Source organism: Scyliorhinus torazame, chromosome 5 (genome assembly GCF_047496885.1).
Source record: "Scyliorhinus torazame isolate Kashiwa2021f chromosome 5, sScyTor2.1, whole genome shotgun sequence".
In the NCBI taxonomy this organism is placed as follows: Eukaryota; Metazoa; Chordata; class Chondrichthyes; order Carcharhiniformes; family Scyliorhinidae; genus Scyliorhinus; species Scyliorhinus torazame.
Genome location: NC_092711.1, coordinates 157,812,151 through 157,830,762, shown reverse-complemented (window position 1 = coordinate 157,830,762; position 18,612 = coordinate 157,812,151). Strand labels below are relative to the sequence as shown.

The 18,612-nt window shown below is 47.2% G+C and overlaps 1 protein-coding gene across 1 annotated transcript in view; it reads left to right on the top strand.

Moving 5' to 3' along the window:
- LOC140418000 (uncharacterized) overlaps positions 1 to 18,612 on the top strand; it is a 132,389-nt gene that overhangs the window by 100,366 nt on the left and 13,411 nt on the right. Inside the window, 2 exon segments of the mRNA XM_072501430.1 lie at positions 28 to 643; positions 14,472 to 14,667. Of these exon segments, the coding sequence (XP_072357531.1) occupies positions 28 to 643; positions 14,472 to 14,667 (812 nt within the window).

Sequence of the window (18,612 nt, the reverse complement as noted above, 5' to 3'; positions counted from 1 at the left end):
GGGAAGGGATTCAATTTCCCATCAAAGCTGGAAATCCATCAACGCAGTCACACTGGGGAGAGGCCGTTCAACTGCTCTCAATGTGGGAAGGGATTTCGTCAGTTATCCCACCTGCTGACACACCAGCGTGTTCACACTGGGGAGAAGCCGTTCGTTTGCTCTGAGTGTGGAAAGGGATTCAGTGACGTATCCACCCTGCATAGACACCAGCGAATCCACACTGGGGAGAGACCGTTCACCTGCTCTGAGTGTGGGAAGAGATTCATTCAGTCATCCCACCTGCTGGAACACCAACGAGTTCACACTGGGGAGAAGCCGTTCACTTGCTCTGTGTGTGGAAAGGGATTCAGTAATTCATCTCACATGCTGACACACCAGCGAGTTCACACTGGGGAGAGGTCATTCACTTGCACTGTTTGTGGGAAAGCATTCTCTCGGTTATTCCACTTGCTGACACACCAGCGCGTTCACAGTGGGGAAAAGCCATTCACCTGCTCGGAGTGTGGGAGGGGATTCAGTGATTCATCCAATCTGCTGACACACCGACGAGTTCACACTGAGGAGAGACCATTCACCTGCTCCATGTGTGGAAAGCGTTTCAATCATTCAACATCTATGATGAGACACCAGCGAGTTCACACCGGTGAGAGACCGTTCCCTTGCCCCATGTGTGGGAAGAGATTCACTCTGTTATGTAACCTGCAGAGACACCACACAAGTGGTGACAGGGGTTGGATTCTGCTGTTATTGCTGCTGTTAATCACATCCAGGACTGAACTATGTTCATTCTGACACTTGGTGAATCGGGAGGATCAGAGGGTTTCTTTCTGCTGGACTGGCTGGTCTCGTTACTTTGCTTCCAGTAGGCTGATGCTCTTTGAGCCGGGGAGAGAACATTTCCACTGAAATGATCCACAGAAGCTGATGAAGGGCATATATTTTGTCCTGGATAGTAAATAGTGTTTCCCACCCACTTCTGGTAGATTTAAGATAAATACATTTGTCTCTGTTCCATTGAGTCTACAGCACAGGGCCACGCCAATCGGCTCAATTGGTCTCTGTTATTATTAATGCTCCACATGAGCCTCCACCCACCCCTTTCATCTACCCCATCAGCATATCCTTCTATCTAGCTTCCCCTTCAATGTATTCATGCTGTTCACCTCAACCTCTCACTGTGGTTCCACATTCTCACCACTCGCTGGGTAAAGAGGTTTCTCATCAAATCCTATTGGATTATGGAACCCCTGAAAATGGATTGAAAATACACACAGCGTTTGAAACAAAAGGGTGAATTGTCAGCACTGATGAAGGTAAATGTCCTGATAGACATTACAGCAACTTAGTCGAAAGGTGACGAAGGCTGATATCTAAATGTTGAAAGGTGTTGACAAATCGGAATGGCAGGAAGCTGGGAAAAGGTGATAGGATCATAATAATAATCTTTATTAGTTTCACAGGTAGGCTCAGATAAACACTGTGTTGTACCCTCAATAACGACGCTTAGAGAGTAAACGGTAAAGAAGGCTTTAATAAGCTAAGAACTAGCCTGGTGCCGAGACAGGTGCTAACTGGGTGCCGCCCACAAGGCGGCCCTTTATATACGACTCCCAGGTGGGCGGAGCTGGAGGCGGAGTCCCCCAGGGTTCCAAGCCCGATCTTAAAGGGACATCACCTTACATGATGATAAGGGTACAGTAATACAGTAACCGTTCATCACATTCACCCCCGTTTTAAAAAAAGTCTGGCGGGGGTGAAGTGCCATCATAAGTCCATTCGTCTTGGCAGCCTGATCGTCCTTATCGACCTCCTCAGCGCGGGCAGTGGTGCGGCGGACACGGACGTCTTAGTTGAGGGTACGTCCGGGAGCACGGTGGTTGGAGCCTTGGTCCGGGTCGAGGTAGGGGATTGGGGTGCAGGGGGAATAGTTGGGGCTGGGGGTAGCGGTGCCGGCGCCGGTGGGGTGTGTAGAGGGGGGGGCGCTAGGGGGCACGCGCAGTAGGTGCCCACCAACGGAGAGTGGGGCCAGGCGGGGGGGGTGTTATAGTGGAACCAGCGGGTGCCTGATCCCGGAGGGAAACTGTATATCTTGCCTGCCGTCAGGGTACTCGATATAGGTGTAACTGGGGTTTGCGTGTAGTAATCGGACCTTCTTGACCAGGGAGTCCATTTTATGGCTCCTCGTGTGCCTCCGGAGAAGAACAGGTCCCGGAGCCATCAGCCAAGGTGGAAGCGAGACCCTGGAGGTAGACTTCCTGGGGAAGACAAACAATCGGTTGTGAGGGGTCTCATTCGTGGCCGTGCAGAGGATCGACCTAATGGAGTGTAGGGCGTCGGGTAGGACCTCCTGCCAGCGGGTGGTTAGGAGAAATCTCGACCGTAGTGCCAGAAGGACAGCCTTCCAAACTGCTCGTTTCCCCGCGGGTTATAACTGGTCGTTCTGCTCGAGGCGATGCCTTTGCTGAGCAGATACTGACGCAGTTCATCGCTCATGAATGATGTACCCCGTCGCTGTGGATATAAGTGAGGAAACCGAATAGGGTGAAGATGCTGTGCAGTGCCTTTATCACGGTGGCAGAAGTCATGTCGGGGCAGGGAATGGCGAATGAGAAGCGGGAGAATTCATCAATAAAGGTGAGGAAATAGGCATTGCGGTAGGTGGATGGGAGGGGCCCCTTGAACTCCACGCTTAGTCGCTCAAAGGGCCCCGAGGCCTTCATGAGCCGAGCCTTGTCTGGCTGGTAGAAGTGCGGTTTGCACTCCGCACAGATCTGGCAGGCCCTGGTCATGGCCTTGACCTCCTTGGTTGAGTAAGGTAGGTTGCAGGACTTGATAAAGTGGAAGAGCCGGGTAACCCCTGGGTGGCAGAGGTCATTGTGGATGGCTTGCAGGCGGTCCTCCTGCGCGTTGGCGCACGTGCCGCGGGACAGGGCATCCGGGGGCTCGTTGAGCTCCCCTGGACGATACTTGATATTGTACGTGTAGGTGGAGAGGTCGATCCTCCACCTCAAACTGTTATCGTTTTTAATTTTGGCCCGTTGTGCGTTATCGAACATAAAGGCGACCGACCATTTGTCGGTGACAAGGGTGAACCTCCTACCGGCTAGGTAGTGCCTCCAGTGCCGTACAGCCTCCACAATGGCTTGTGCCTCCTTCTTGACTGCAGAGTGCCGAATCTCGGAGGCAGTGAGGGTCCGGGAGAAGAACGCTACTGGTCTGCCTGCCTGGTTGAGGGTAGCAGCCAGGCAATGTGTGACGCATCGCTCTCTACCTGGAAGGGGATAGTTTCGTCCACCGCGCGCATAGCGCCCTTGGTGATGTCGGCCTTGATGCGGTCGAAGGCCAATCGAGCCTCAGCCGACGGGGGAAATATCGTGGCTTTGTCCGCATATTTGGGGACCCACTGGGCGTAATAGGAGAAGAGCCCCAAGCACCGTTTGAGGGCCTTGAAGCTGCGAGGAAGGCGGCATTCCTTTAGGGGCGCACGCGGTCGGGGTCGGGACCTAGGACCCCGTTTTCCACGACATAGCCGAGGATGGCTAGCCGGGTTGTGTGTAAAACGCATTTTTCCTCGTTATAGGTCAGGTTGAGGGCTCGGGCGGTCTGGAGGAACTTTTCGAGGTTTGCGTCATGGTCCTGCTGGTCATGGCTGCAGATGGTGACATTGTCCAAGTATGGGTATGTAGCCCGCAAATCATACTGGTCCACCATTTGGTCCATCGCCCTTTGAAAGATGGAAACCCCATTTGTGATGCCGAAGGGGACCCTGAGGAAGTGGAAGAGCCGGCCGGCTACTTCGAAGGCAGTATAGAGGCGGTCTTTTGGTCGGATGGGGAGCTGGTGGTAGGCGGATTTGAGGTCGACCGTGGAAAATACTCGGCATTGGGCGATCCGATTTACCATTTCTGCTATGCGAGGAAGAGGGTACGCATCAAGCTGCGTGAAGCTGTTTATGGTCTGGCTATAATTCACGACCATCCGTTTCTTATCCCCGGACCGGACTACCACCACTTGTGCTCTCCAGGGGCTGTTGCTAGCCACGATGACCCCCTCTCCCAGTAAACGCTGAACCTCTGACTTGATAAAAGTCATGTCTTGGGCACTGTATCGCCGGTTCCTGGTGGCGACGGGCTTACAGTCGGGAGTGAGATTTGCGAATAGCGAGGGGGGTGCGACTTTCAGTGTCTCAAGGCTGCACACCGTCAGGGGGGCAAGGGTCCGCCGGACTTCAGTGTCAAGCTTCGGTGGCTGCACTGGAAATCCAGTCTGAGCAGTAGCGGGGCGCAGAGGTGGGGGAGGATATAAAGTTTGAAACGGGTGTATTCGGCGCCCTGGATCGAGAGATCCGCGATACAGTACCCCGTGATTTGTACCGAGTGGGACCCGGATGCGAGGGCTATGGTTTGGGATGAGGGATGGGCGCACAATTGCAGCGCCTTACCGTTTCTGAAAGCTCTCCGTGCTCCCGGAGTCGAAGAGGCATGAAGTGTCCCGCCCGTTGTCTTGGACCTTCATCATCGAGTTCTGCAGATGTTTTGGCCGAGTTTGGTCGAGGGTGATCGCTCCCAATCACGGGTAGTCCGAGTCCTCAGCCGAGTCGGACTCATAAGATGGCCACCGCCGTCGGTCGCACGTGTTGGGTCGAGAAGATGGCCGTCCCCATGATTCGCACGAGGCAGATGACGCGTCAGAAGGGGGCGTGTCGGGTTGATGCGCAGCCGCATTGCGAGCCCTGCGGGCCTGAGAGCCTGATTTTCGGGCCGGCTGTTCTTTGTTTTTCTGGCCCCTGAGCCTGGCCAGGCAGACCCTCGCAAAATGACGCTTCTTCCCGCATTCGCTGCAAATAGCAGAGCGGACTGGGCAGCGTGGGCATGGATGCTGGCCCTGCCCGCAGAAGTGGCACGGTGTGCCACCAGGATGAGCGGGTTGCCACGCGGTGCAGGCCCGTAACGTGGCTGAGTCTGAGGAAGTCCGAGGGGGGGTCGCAGAGTCCGCGGGGTACGTGCCCAAATTATGTCGAGCCAGCGAGGAGGCGAGCGTTAGCGTGTCCTGGAGGTCTTTTGCCCCGTTTTCGAGTAGCCGGATGTAGGTCGAGCGGATGCCGGACACGAACGCGTCTCTGATGTGCAGGTTCATATGGGTTTCCCCTGTCAAATCCTGATGATCACAGTCCCTGGCAAGCGCGGTGAGTTTTTCAACAAATTTGTCTAGCGATTCCCCCGAGCGCTGCCGTCAGGTAGAGAGTAGTGCCTGGCATGCACGTCGTTGATAGGCTTGACGTACCGCTTGCGGAGTAACTCAACCGCCTCTTCATAAGTAGTCGCCTTTTCGAGCATGGCGGAAATTCTGTGACTCACCTGGGCGTGGAGTAGGCGCAGCTTGCGTGGCCCTAGGATGGGAGTCTCTGAGGAGTCCAGGTAGGCCTCGAAGCATCGGACCCAGTATTAAAAAAATTATTTTGCCTCCGGTGTCCGTGCTTCCAGGTTGAGCTTCTCTGGTTTTAGGCCGGCGTCCATCCTGATGTAGTTTAGCTTATTAAATTGTTGTACACGCAATAACGACGCTTAGAGAGTAAACGGTAAAGAAGGCTTTAAAATAAGCTAAGAACTAGCCTGGTGCTGAGACAGGTGCTAACTGGGTGCCGCCCACAAGGCGGCCCCTTATATACGACTCCAAGGTTGGCGGAGGCGGAGTCCCCCAGGGTTCCAAGCCCGGTCTTAAAGGGGACATCACCTTACATGATGATAAGGGTACAGTAATACAGTAACCGTTCATCACACACTGCAATGAAGTTTCTGTGAAAATCCCCTTCTCGCCACACTCCGGCGCCTGATCAGGAACACTGAGGAAGAATTCAGAATGTCCAAGTCACCTAATAAGTACATCTTTCAGGATTTGTGGGAGGAAACCGGAGCACCCGGAGGAAACCCACGCAGACATGGGGAGAACGTGCAGACTCCGCACAGACAGTGACCAAGCCAGGAATCGAAACAGCAGTGCTAACCGCTGTGCTAACCGCTGCTACCGTGCCACCCATATCGCTGCTGTTAATACTAATCGCTTATTGTCACAAATAGGCTTCAATGAAGTTACTGTGAAAAGCCATGAGTCACCATATCCAGCGCCTGTTCGGGGAGGCTGGTACGGGAATTGAACCCGTGCTGCTGGCATTGTTCTGCATTACAAGCCAGCTGTTTAGCCCACTGTCCTAAACTAGCCCCTATTAAGGATGATGTGGAGATGCCGGCGTTGGACTGGGGTGAGCACAGTACGAAGTCTTACAACACCAGATTAAAGTCCAACAGGTTTGTTTCGATGTCACTAGCTTTCGGAGCACTGCTCCTTCCTCAGGTGAATGAAGAGGTATGTTCCAGAAACATATATATAGACAAATTCAAAGAAGCCAAACAATGCTGGAATGCGACCATTAGCAGGTGATTAAATCTTTACAGATCCAGAGATGGGGTAACCCCAGGTTAAAGAGGTGTGAATTGTATCAAGCCAGGACAGTTGGTAGGATTTCGCAGGCCAGATGGTGGGGATGAATGTAATGCAACATGAATCCCAGGTCCCGGTTGAGGCCGCACTCATGTGTGCGGAGCTTGGCTATAAGTTTCTGCTCGGCGATTCTGCGTTGTCGCGCGTCCTGAAGGTTGCCTTGGAGAACGCTTACCCGGAGATCAGAGGCTGAATGCCCTTGACTGCTGAAGTGTTCCCCGACTGGAAGGGAACATTCCTGCCTGGTGATTGTTGCGCGATGTCCGTTCATTCGTTGTCGCAGCGTCTGCATGGTCTCGCCAATGTACCACGCTTCGGGACATCCTTTCCTGCAGCGTATGAGGTAGACAACGTTGGCCTATTAAGGATGGCATTAGTTCAGTACTGAGAGATCACCTTAGCTTGAAAGATCAGGATGTGGATTCAGTTTGGTTCATGATAAGAAATATTAAATATATGAGGTCTCTTGTGGGAGTACTTAATGGCCCTCCTAAGAGTGATTACACTGTAGGTAGAGTGTATAGGAAGTAATACATGAGGCTTGATGATTGTGGTACATTTGTTTCAAGGGTGGTGTTAATCTACATAGAATCATAGAATTTACAGTGCAGAAGAAGGCCATTTGGCCCATCGAGTCTGCACCGGCCCTTAGAAAGAGCACCCTACCTATGCCCACACCTCCACCTATCCCCATAACCCCATTACACTATGGGCAATTTAGCATGGCCAATTGACCTTATCTGCACGTCTTTGGACATACATTGGAGAATCTGATTCTCAAAACTTAACTGGAAAATGGGTTCACAGAGTCTTTCTGGGAAGGTAGTGACGTAGTGGTATTGTCGTTGGACTCATGCTCTGGAGACTCTGGTCTGAATCCCACCATTGCGGATGGTAAAATTTGAATTCAATAACAAAAGCTGGAATTAAAAATCTAAAGATAACCATGAAGCCATTGTCGATTGCCTTAAAAATCCATCTGGTTCACTATTGTCCTTTAGGGAAGGAAATCTGTCATCCTTACCTGGTCTGGCCCACATGTGAGTCCAGATCCACGGACAATGCGGGTGACTCTTTTTAAAATTTAAAGTGCCCAATTCTTTTTTTCCCAATTAAGGGGCAATTTAGAGTGACTAATCCACCTACCCTGCATATCTTTGTGTTGTGGGGGTGAGACCCACGCAGACACGGGGAGAATGTGCAAGTTCCACATGGACAGTGACCCGGGCCATGATCAAAACCCAGGTCCTCAGCGCCGTGAGGCAGCAGAGCTAACCACTGCGTCACTGTACCGCCCATGTGGTTGACTCTTAAATGCCCTCAGGATTGGGTAACAGATGCTGGCTCAGCCAGTGATGCCCACATCCCATGAACGATTAAAAAAACATTTCTTTGAGCCTACATTCTTGAGCCAACCAGGGAGCTGGTCATCCTAGACCTGGTAAGTTGCAATAAGACAGGATTAATCAATATCCCAATGGTGATGGAGCCTTTATGTAACAGTGATCATAATGATCATGAATTGCACATTCAGTTTGAAAGTGAGAAGCATCGGTCTAAGGCAAGTGTTTCAATTGTAAATTAAGGTAACTCGAAGGTTATGAAGGGAGAGCTGGCTAAGGTGAACTGGGAAACTAGGTTAAAACTTAGAACATCAGTGTTGCAGTGGCTGACTCTTAATAGCTCTCAGCAAAGATTTATCCCAGTGAGGGAAAGCTTTTTGAGAAGGATGCATCATCCATGGTTAAATAAGGAAGTCAAGGATTGGATTAAATTGAAAGAAACACCGTCCAAATCTGCAAAGGTTCGTGTTCGCTTAAAGGTTGGACAGATTTTAAGAACCAGCAAAGATTGACCAAAGAGATAGTAAAGAGGCAAAAATTAGAGTCTGAGGGTAAACATTCTCAGAATATAAAAACAGATAGTAAAAATTTCTATTTAAAAAGGAATAGAGTGACTAAAGCTAGTTTTGGTCCTCTGGAGAATGAGTTTGGGGAATTGATAATGGGAAACAAAGAAATGGCAGAGGCATTAAACGGGTATTCTGTGTCGATCTTTACAGGAGCAGACTGAGAACAATTCACAAAGATAATTGAAAATCGGGAGGTAATAGGGAGGGAGGAACACAGAACAATCAACAGGGAAAAGATGCCAGGAAAACTATTCGACCTAAAGGCTGACAAGTCCCCAGGACCGGATGACCTGCATCCTTGGGTTTTAAAAGAAGTGGTGGCAAAGAGGGCAGATGCATTGGTTATAATCAAAGAACAAAGAAAAGTACAGCACAGGAACAGGCCCTCAGCCCTCCAAGCCTGCGCTGACCATGCTGCACTTCTGAACTAAAAACTTCTACACTTCCCTCTACAGGTCCGTATCCCTCTATTCCCATCCTATTCATATATTTGTCAAGATGCCCCTTAAATGTCTCTATTGTCCCTGCTTCCACCACCTCCTCCGGCAGCTCAGCAAGTTCCAGGCACTCACTACCCTCTTGTGTAAATCATTTGCCTTGTACATCTCCTCTAAACCTTGCCCCTCGCACCTTAAACCTATGTCCCCCAGTAATTGACCCCTCTACCCTGGGAAAAAGTCTCTGGCTATCCACTCTGTCTATGCCCCTCATAATTTTGTAGACCTCTATCAGGTTGCCCCTCAACCTCCTTCGTTCCAGTGAGAACAAACCAAGTTTATTCAACCTCCAAAATCCCCCCAAATTCCTCAGATTCTGGAAAGGTCCCAGTGGATTGGTAAATAATAAATGTAACACCTTTATTCAGGAAAGGAGGGAGGCAGAAAACAGGAAACCATAGGCCAGTTAGCCTAACATTGATAGAGAAAGTCCAGAAATCCATTACCGAGGAGATTACAGCAGGCTCATCAGGCACATCCAACATGGCTTTGTGAAAAGGAAATTGTGTATGACTAATCTGTTAGAGTTTTTTCACACAGTAACATTCAAGTTGGATAAAAGGGAACTGGTAGATGTGGTGCACTTCAATTTCCAAAGACATTTGATGAGATGTCACATCATAAGACAAAGGAGCAGATTTAGGCCATTCAGCCCAGCAAATCTGCTCAGCCATTCAATCATGGCTCATATGTTTCTCTCAGCACAGGGCTAAATCGCTGGCTTTGAAAGCAGACCAAGGCAGGCCAGCAGCGTGGGTTCAATTCCCGTACCAGCCTCCCCAAACAGGCGCCAGAGTGTGGCGACTAGGGGCTTTTCACAGTAATTTCATTTGAAGCCTACTTGTGAAATGAAAATCGCTTGTCACATGTGGACATGATTTGCTGGGCTTCCCATGCACCTCGCACACCTATCCCCTACCCCGAAAAACTTGCTCATCATAGTCACTGTCATGTGTGCCCGGTGGACTATCTTAAATTGTATCAGGCTAAGCCTGGCGCACGATGAGGAGGTATTAACCCTGCTTAGGGCATCTGCCCATAGACCCGCCTCTATCTCTCCTCCTAGCTCGTCCTCCCACTTGCCCTTAAGCTCCTCCACCGGAGTTTCCTCCGCCTCCGAAAGCTCCTGGTAAATATCTGAAACCTTCGCCTCTCCCACCCAGGTACTGGAAACTACTCTATCCTGTATCCCCCTTGGCGGCAGCAGCGGAAAGCCCGGCACCTGTTTTCTCAGGAAGTCGCGCACCTCAAATACCTAAAACCATTCCCTGCTGGCAATTAAAATTTATCCTCCAAAGCTTTCAAGCAGGGAAAGCTCCCATCTATAAATAGATCCCCCATCCTTCTAATTCCTGCCCTCTGCCAACTCTGGAACCCACCATCCAGCCTACCCGGTACAAACCTGTGGTTGTTATAAATCGGGGTCCAAATCAATGCTCCCTCCACTTTCTTATGTCTCCTCCATTGCCCCCAGATTCTCAGAGCCGCCACTACCACCGGATTTGTGGAGTATCGGGCCGGTGAGAACGGCACAGGTGCCGTTACCAATGCTCCCAGACTGGTGTCTTTGCATGACGCCGCCTCCATCCGCTCCCATGCCGACCCCTTCCCCACTACCCACTTCCTAATCATGGCTATATTAGCCGCCCTATACTTTCTTACTTATCTTTGTAACATTGGAACATAAGAGCAGGAGTTGGCCATTCAGCCCATCGAGCTGGTTCCGTCATTGTCATAAATCTGCCTGGCGACAGCAGTAGATGATATTAAAAGTCCTCAATTCATATGCGTCTCTCCCTGGTAATGGGTTTAGAGCAGCCGTTTAGAGAAGAATCAAAAATGAATGGCTTATGGAAGAGAAATAGATTACAGATGATTGGGAAAAGTCCAAGAGATAGTCATATGATAATGTTTAGATAAGGAAGTTGATCAGGACAGACAGCTGAATATGCACAAAGCATAATCAAAGAACAAAAAAGGTATAATTGACCAGACCCTGAGAGGCAAAGAGAGGCAGTTAACATCTCGGAGTCTCCGAGAGAAAGGTAGGCAGGTTCCAGCCATCCAGCCTGAAGACCAGGTTTACAGTCAAATACATTTCTAAGTCTTGGAGCCAAGGCAGTGCAGAAAACCTTTGTAACGGCAGTTTGAAATAGCTTCGCTGGATCAGAGGAGAACGTTTTCCCAGACTTGAGTATCATCCCTGTATTGTGTGGTAACTATAGCCGGTTATTTAATTTGGATGTTGTTTGGGGAACAGGGGAAGTCTTACAAAGTTCAGGATTGTAGATATATTGTGTAACCAGGAGTAAGTTCTCTATAAAATGTGGCGTTTAGTAATTCGCACATCTGAATTGCGTGAGAGTAGAATCATCCTGTTTGAGTGTATTTGTCTTTACTTTAATAAATAGTCTTTAATAATTGTTGTACGATGACTGGGCAATCTGTTCTCACTGGGGTTTCATTTGTCTCCTCACACCAAAACAAAATAAATCTATACACCGCCATGAACCAGTGTTCCAAGTTGGGATACCCAACAGATAACATTAGCATGCTTCATGACACCCTTCAGTGCGTTCATGGCTGATCATCCACTTCAATGTCTTTTTCCCCACACTATCCCCATATCCCTTTGTGTTATTGGTATTTAGAAATCTGTCAGTCTCTGCCATAAACACACTCAATGACTGAGCTCCCACCGCCCTCTGGGGTCGAGAATTCCAAAGATTCACAACCCTCTGAGTAAAGAAATGTCTCCTCCGAGACCGGTCCTAAGTGGCTTCCCCCTTATTTTGAAATTGTGCCCCAAGTTATAGGCTCCCCAACCAGGGGAAACAACTTACCTGCATCTCTCCTGTCTATCCCTTTCATTAAAAAATATGGATAAAATAAAGTAAAAAGAATTGGATACAAGGGGGACCGAAAACAAGCTTACTGAAGTGATGGGGGGGGGGGGGGGGGGCGACAATGCCAGATAGAAATAGGTGTTAGATTGTAGAAGAGGTGAGTTCAAAGTGGAGAGATAAGAATATCATTCACACTATATGTTAAAAGCCTGTCCAAAGTGTTAGTGAGAGAGAATAACATCAAATTGAAAAAAATGTTTCTCCACAGCAGGGTTAATGGGAGATAGGAGGAGAGAAGAGAGAGAAACCGCTAACAAACAGGACTCTGTCACAAAGCAGAGAACTCCAGGCAGAAAGCTGCTGGTTTTTAGATTCCTCAGAGAACAATTATGCTGAATGGAAGAAGGACTCTCCCACCTTCAAGAGAACTCATGGATGGTAACTACCTTCTGGATTTAGCTCATGGAGTTATATAATAATAATCTTTATTGTCACAAGTAGGCTTACATTAACACTGCAATGAAGTTACTGTGAAAATCCCCTCGTCACTACCCGGCTCCCGTTCGGGTACACAGAGGAGGAATTCAGAATGTCCAATTCACCTAACAAGTGCGACTTTTGGGACTTGTGGGAGGAAACCGGAGCACCTGAAAGAAACCCACGCAGACACTGGGAGAACATGCAGACTCCGCACAGACAGTGACCCAAGCAGGGATTCGAAACCGAGTCCCTGGCGCTGTGAAGCAACAGTGCTAACCACTGTGCTACCATGCCGCCCATATTGGATGTTGTTTGGGAAAGGGCCATTTCTCAGTGTTCAGGAGCGTAGATAGCTGGGAACAGGGGAACTTCATAAGATGCTGTGGATGTATGACCATTATTGTAGTGAAGTGCATTGTTGTAGTGTATTGTTGTCTTGTGTGTTTATTTTAAGTTAACAAATATTCTTTATTAATTGAGTACACCACTACTGGACTTTTCCTCACTGGTTTACATATCTTTCCTCATATTATCCCAGATTGTAAATATACACCACTAACTTGGTGTTCCAAGTTATCCTTCCAGGTTTTGGGATGCCCTCACATTTAACATAAGAGGGTTTCTTAACAAAATTGGGAGCTCATCTGGGATTTTGAGAAGCAGAATACCTTGGGTGAAAGGGAATTTATGACTTTTAAATGTAACGAGAATGAGCAAAGTGTTGAAATAAGGGATTGTGTGATTTAAAATAAGGTGACTGCAATGGCTAAGACTTGTTTGGGAGTAGACAATGTATGGTTTGCAAAATGTACCTAAAACTATATTGATGGAATTGGCAAACTCATAACAATTAGGGTTACCCACAGGAAATAAGAAAGGTAGCTGAAAGAATAGCGAATAATTTAAATGTACAAGAGTTGCCAGACAGACCAATTCCTCCCAAAAATGAGGCAATTGTGTTGGCAAAAATTCAATTACGAAAGTTGAAATGGAGGAAAAGGAAAAAGAAATGGAACAAGTGAGATCTTTCCCAAGGGAATTGGAAAGGGAGAAGTTAGCAATGGGAGAAAGAGAGAATTTCAGCTTAAAATTCTGGATGTTAGGGCATAGTTCTATGTATGAACCTCGTGGGGAGATGTTTAGATTTGCACTTCCAAAATTTGGTGAAAGCATGTCGAGAAAATAGCTGGAGAAATTAAATTGTTGATTGCTGCTCTGAGAGTAAACTTGTAGATAGGGCTAGTGAAGTCTATGCATCTTTCTCAAAGGAAATGTCTGGGGCGTATGATACAGCGAAGAAAGCTACATTGAATGCTTATGAGTTAATACCGGAGGCTTAGAGGCAAAAGCTTTGAAATGTAAGAAAACGGTCTGGACAGACTTAGATTCAATTTGAAAGGGTTAAACAAAATAATTTGGATTCGTAGGTAAGAGCATAAAAAATATAAGGAACCAATGAGGTTCTTAGAGATATAATGTTTTTGGAAGAATTCAGAGATTCACTACAGGAACTCATGTACAGGAACAAAAGGATAAGACTGTCGGGCAGGCTGCTGAACTTGCTGATGTCACACTTTTAAATATGAGAAAGATAGAAAATGGGAAGGTGCGAGAAAAGTCAGTCAAGCAAGAGAAGGAATGGTTGAAAATTCCAAGGAGACTTCACCTCAAAGTAAAAAAGATGTTGCTGAAGGAATAAGGGTTATGAGGAAAATTAGATGCTTTCATTGTACTAAATTGCACCATATAATATCATTATGTTGTGATTAAATGGCAAACCAGTTGGAGGTATACATCTTGAGAAAGGAAATATTAAATGAGAGACAAGAGAACAAGATAAGCTAGTAGGGTATATACACAGAGAAGAACAAACAATAGGACTAATTGAAGGTGTGAAAATGGGTGCACAACCTGTAAAAAGGGGCAGAGTGAATTGCAGGTGGTTATGTGTTTAACGATTTTGTATGTGAAGGGAAAGTCTTTTCAGGTTTACAGGATGGAATGGGAAAAGATATTAACATTTTAACAGATACAGGAGCAAGGCAATCCCTAATGGTATGGGATAAATATATTTGTTCAGAAGTGATGTTGAAGGAAGAAATTTTAGTTACCAGTGTTCACGGGGAGGTTAAAGGATTCCTCTGTGAGAGCAAACTTAAGAAGTAGCTTTGAAGATGGGAGGAATGGTTGTAGGAGTGGTAGGAACATTGCTAATTGCAGGGATTCAATTCATTTCAGGGAATGATACAGGTGAGTCACAGATAATAGTGATGCCCACTGTGGTTGAACAGCCAGGAGACAATCAAGCGACAGACAAATTGCAAATGGAACATCCTTGGGTGTTTCCTGATTGTGTAGTAATGAGATCACAAGCACAGACAATGAGACAAGAGGAGCAAGTAAGTGTATTGATGTTGTCCATCATAATTTCCTTGTGTGTTTTCCTTTAAGTTAATACTTTACTAATTGATCACAACAAGACTGAACTGTTCCTTCCTGGTTTGCATATCTTTTTTTCACATTATACCAAATTGAAAATATGCACCACTAAGAACCGATATTCCACGTTACCCTTCTGGGTTTTGGGATACCCTCACATTTAACATAAGCAGGATTATTAACATTTTTAAAACCATGTTCTGTTTAATTAATGAACTTTTATCAATAAAAATGTTTGATTTTATTCAACGTTTCATTACTAGATTGATGCACTATAGGGAAAGTGGAAGAGAAGGGTTGGCAGACTCTTTAACAGAAAGTGAGTCCCTCTGAGGTAATTGGCAAAGAAGCCAGAGGGGGAGTTGAGATTTTATTTTATTTGTTTACACAGCGAGTTGTTCTGATCTGCCTGAAAGCAGATTCACGAGTATCTTTCCAGTGGGTAAATACTTGAAAGAGAAGAATTTGCAGGGCTGTGGGGAAAGAGCAGAGCAGTTGGATGACTCAGAGACCTTTCAAAGAGATAGCAGGGGCACGATGGGACGAATGAACTCCTGCAGCCTGTGAATCTGAGTCTCCTGTTTTTGTGCAGGTTAAAAGGGACAGATTTCATTGCAGCCCCTTCCCTGTATATGTATTTAAAGAGACGGGTTTCTCTTCAGCTCTGAGTGACCGATATAACAATTGGTTGGAGGCCCATTTCCCAGTCAGTTCTCCAGCACCTTCCTGTCTCTCTATTCGTGCGATGCCCATGGCAGTTTCCCAACTGGTGCGCAGGCCCCGTTATTCTCAGCTAAATTCAGCCCTCAGCTCCGTCTCCTGCCTGTCATTGACACGAGAAACAGAAAGGTGCCCGAGGCTCAAATGCGAAATCTAAACTTGTGGTCCTAAACCAACACTTCAACATTTGTTAGTCAATTCCATGTTATTTATACCGGGGATTTTATTATTTGATTTCGGCTCTGGAGGCAAAGAATGGGAGTTTTAAAGGGTATCGTTCCCTTTCTAACTTTGTATTGTATGTAGCTGTGTTTTTCAAAATATTTTGACCGGGGCCCATTTTTACCAACTGGCCATTCTCCGGGATCCATGCCTGCCGACCATCGCGACCCATGGCAGCTGACCATCACGACCCACGCCAGCAGACCATCGCGACCCACGCCAGCCGACCATCGTGACCCACGCCAGCCGACCATCGCAACCCACGCCAGCCGACCATCGCGACCCACGCCAGCCGACCATCGCGACCCACGCCTGCCGACCATCATGACCCACGGCAGCCGACTATCACGACCCATGCCAGCCGACCATCGCGACCGAAAATTTTTCTGTAACTTTAATGTGACAGGTGAGACTGCTTGGTTCTCACGATCTCATTTGCTTTGTCATTCACTGTTACATTTCTGCCAAGGACTTCAACTGATGATTTAAGTTCTCATTGCATCCGTTGAAAGAAATCAAGAAGGTTTATCCTTGAACTCATCATGATTCATCTTTAAATGCCTTTGAAGTTTTGAGGGTTTTAAACTTTCATTTGCCAGTTCCTCCCGCATAGAACACACGTGAGCTTTGCACCTGGATTCACATTAGCACAATTAATAAAGCCATACGTTAAAAAAAATCATCTTTATGATGTTCTGTTCCTGATTTTGGATTCTTTTTAATGTGTTGTTCACCAGAGGCCCTGGAGCTCACATGAGCACTGCTGGCAGCTACAAATTGGAGCAATCTCCCTTGCACCCTGAACATTGGTCTGGGCAGGTGACCTGCTCTCTGCCGCCACTTCTGGGCAGAAAACTCCATCGATGTTTTAAAAGAATTTACTCCTTGGTCAGCACGCTGACGTCAGGAGGAAACGTTCTGCCCCGCTGGGCTCCAGGCCTGCGCACTGCTGAGGGGTAACACATGCACGGGGCGGTCGGCATTCCTAAAGTTGGTTGCGGCCGGTCACGGCCATTGTGCACTTCTTCACGTGATCGGGAATGCCATGACCAATGGCCCCACGATCCTCCCAATGCTTGCCTTCGACTCACCTGCCGATCGTGACCCTGAGTTTGAAAATGACTGGTCTATAGTGTCAGCCATTGCTCAGTGGGCAGCTCTCTCACCTCTGAGTCAGAAGGTTCTGGGATCAAGTCCCACACCAAGGACCGGAAGACAAAAATCACTTCCAAAGGGCAGCACGGTGGCGCAGTGGGTTAGCATTGCTGCCTCACAGCGTCAAGGTCCCAGGTCTGATCCCGGCTCTGGGACACTGTCCATTTGAAGTTTGCACATTCTCCCCGTGTTCGCCCCTACAACCCATAGATGTGCAGGTTAAGTGGATTGGACACGCTAAATTGCCCCTTAATTGGAAAAAATGAATTGGGTACTGTAAAAATAAATGTTTTAAATCACTTCCAACATTCCTCGTCCCGGCACTGAGGGAGTGCTGCACTGTCTTTCAAATAAGATGTTAAACTGAGGCCCTGTCTGCCCCTCAGGTGGGTGTAAAAGTTCCCACAGCCACTATTTTGAAGAAGAGCAGGGGAGTTATAGATCATAGATCATAGAACAGTACAGCACAGAACAGGCCCTTTGGCCTTCGATGTTGTGCCGAGCTTTGTCCGAAACCAAGATCAAGCTATCCCACTCCCTGTCATTCTTGTGTGCTCTATGTGCCTATCCAATAACCGCTTGAAAGTTCCTAAAGTGTCTGATCCCCAGTGTCCTGGTCAATATTTATCCCTCAATCAACATCACTAAAAACACATCATCTGCTCATTATCTTTTTAAAAATAAATTCCAATTAAAGGGCAGTTTGACATGTCCAATCCATCTTTTTGGGATGTGGGGGTGAGACCCAAGCAGACACGGGGAGAATGTGCAAACTCCACAGACATTGACCCAGGGCCGGGATTGAACCACTGCGTCAACCTATCTGTTCATTTGTTATCTGGAACTTAATTGTTTCAGCCTCCCCTAACTTACCATTTAATAAATTCACTTTGGTTCGGACAAGACTTTAACCAATTAAGAAAAAGGCAGAATTCTCTGGATAGTAAATTTAAAAATAAGTTTATTAAATGAAAAATGTTTACTGGACAACTTTAAGACATTGACTTTTACAACTTCAAGTGGGTGATCAGTCTGTAGAAGTGTAACCCTCTCTGGCTCCTTCTTTGACAGCAATTCTTGTGGAATTCAGCCTCGGGAGTCTGGCTCCTTCTTTGACAGTAATTTCCTTGGAACTCGGCCTCGGGAGTCTTCAGTACTTGGCCAGCAAGGAAGACCTTCGGAACCTCTACTTTTATCCCCAAAGTGACCATTACCTCACGTCAGAGTTGGGTCTGTTGTAACATGATAATTGCTCAATTTGGTCACTGGGTTAATTTAATTGGATCCCCAATTACTGACACCACCTTCTCTCATTATCTCAGACAGGAATACAATAGAACTGTTTCATACTATCCCTTTATCTGTTTCTATACAATCCCTTATTCACACAGTTTCAAATGTTGAGGCTAATCAGAGCTTGAAGGTCTCTCTTGCCAGTACATTTATCCTCATTGCACATTCTTTACATACACAGCAATTACGTTTTTACAATTTTACAAAAAAAAACTTTGTCTTTCACTATAACCACTGATTCATTATTGATTCATGAATTGTAACTCAATTCAGGCTCATTATTTATTCAATCAAAGGGCGGCATGTGGCGCAGTGTTTAGCACTGGGACTGCGGCACTGAGGACCCGGGTTCGAATCCCAGCCCTGGGTCACCTGTCCGTGTGGAGTTTGCACATTCTCCCCATGTCTGCGTGGATTTCACTCCCACAACCAAAAGATGTGCAGATTAGGTGGATTGGCCAAACTAAATTGCCCCTTTATTGGGAAAAAATAATTGGTACTCTAAATTAAAAATAATATTTTCTTTTTAATTATTTATTCAATCATGTGT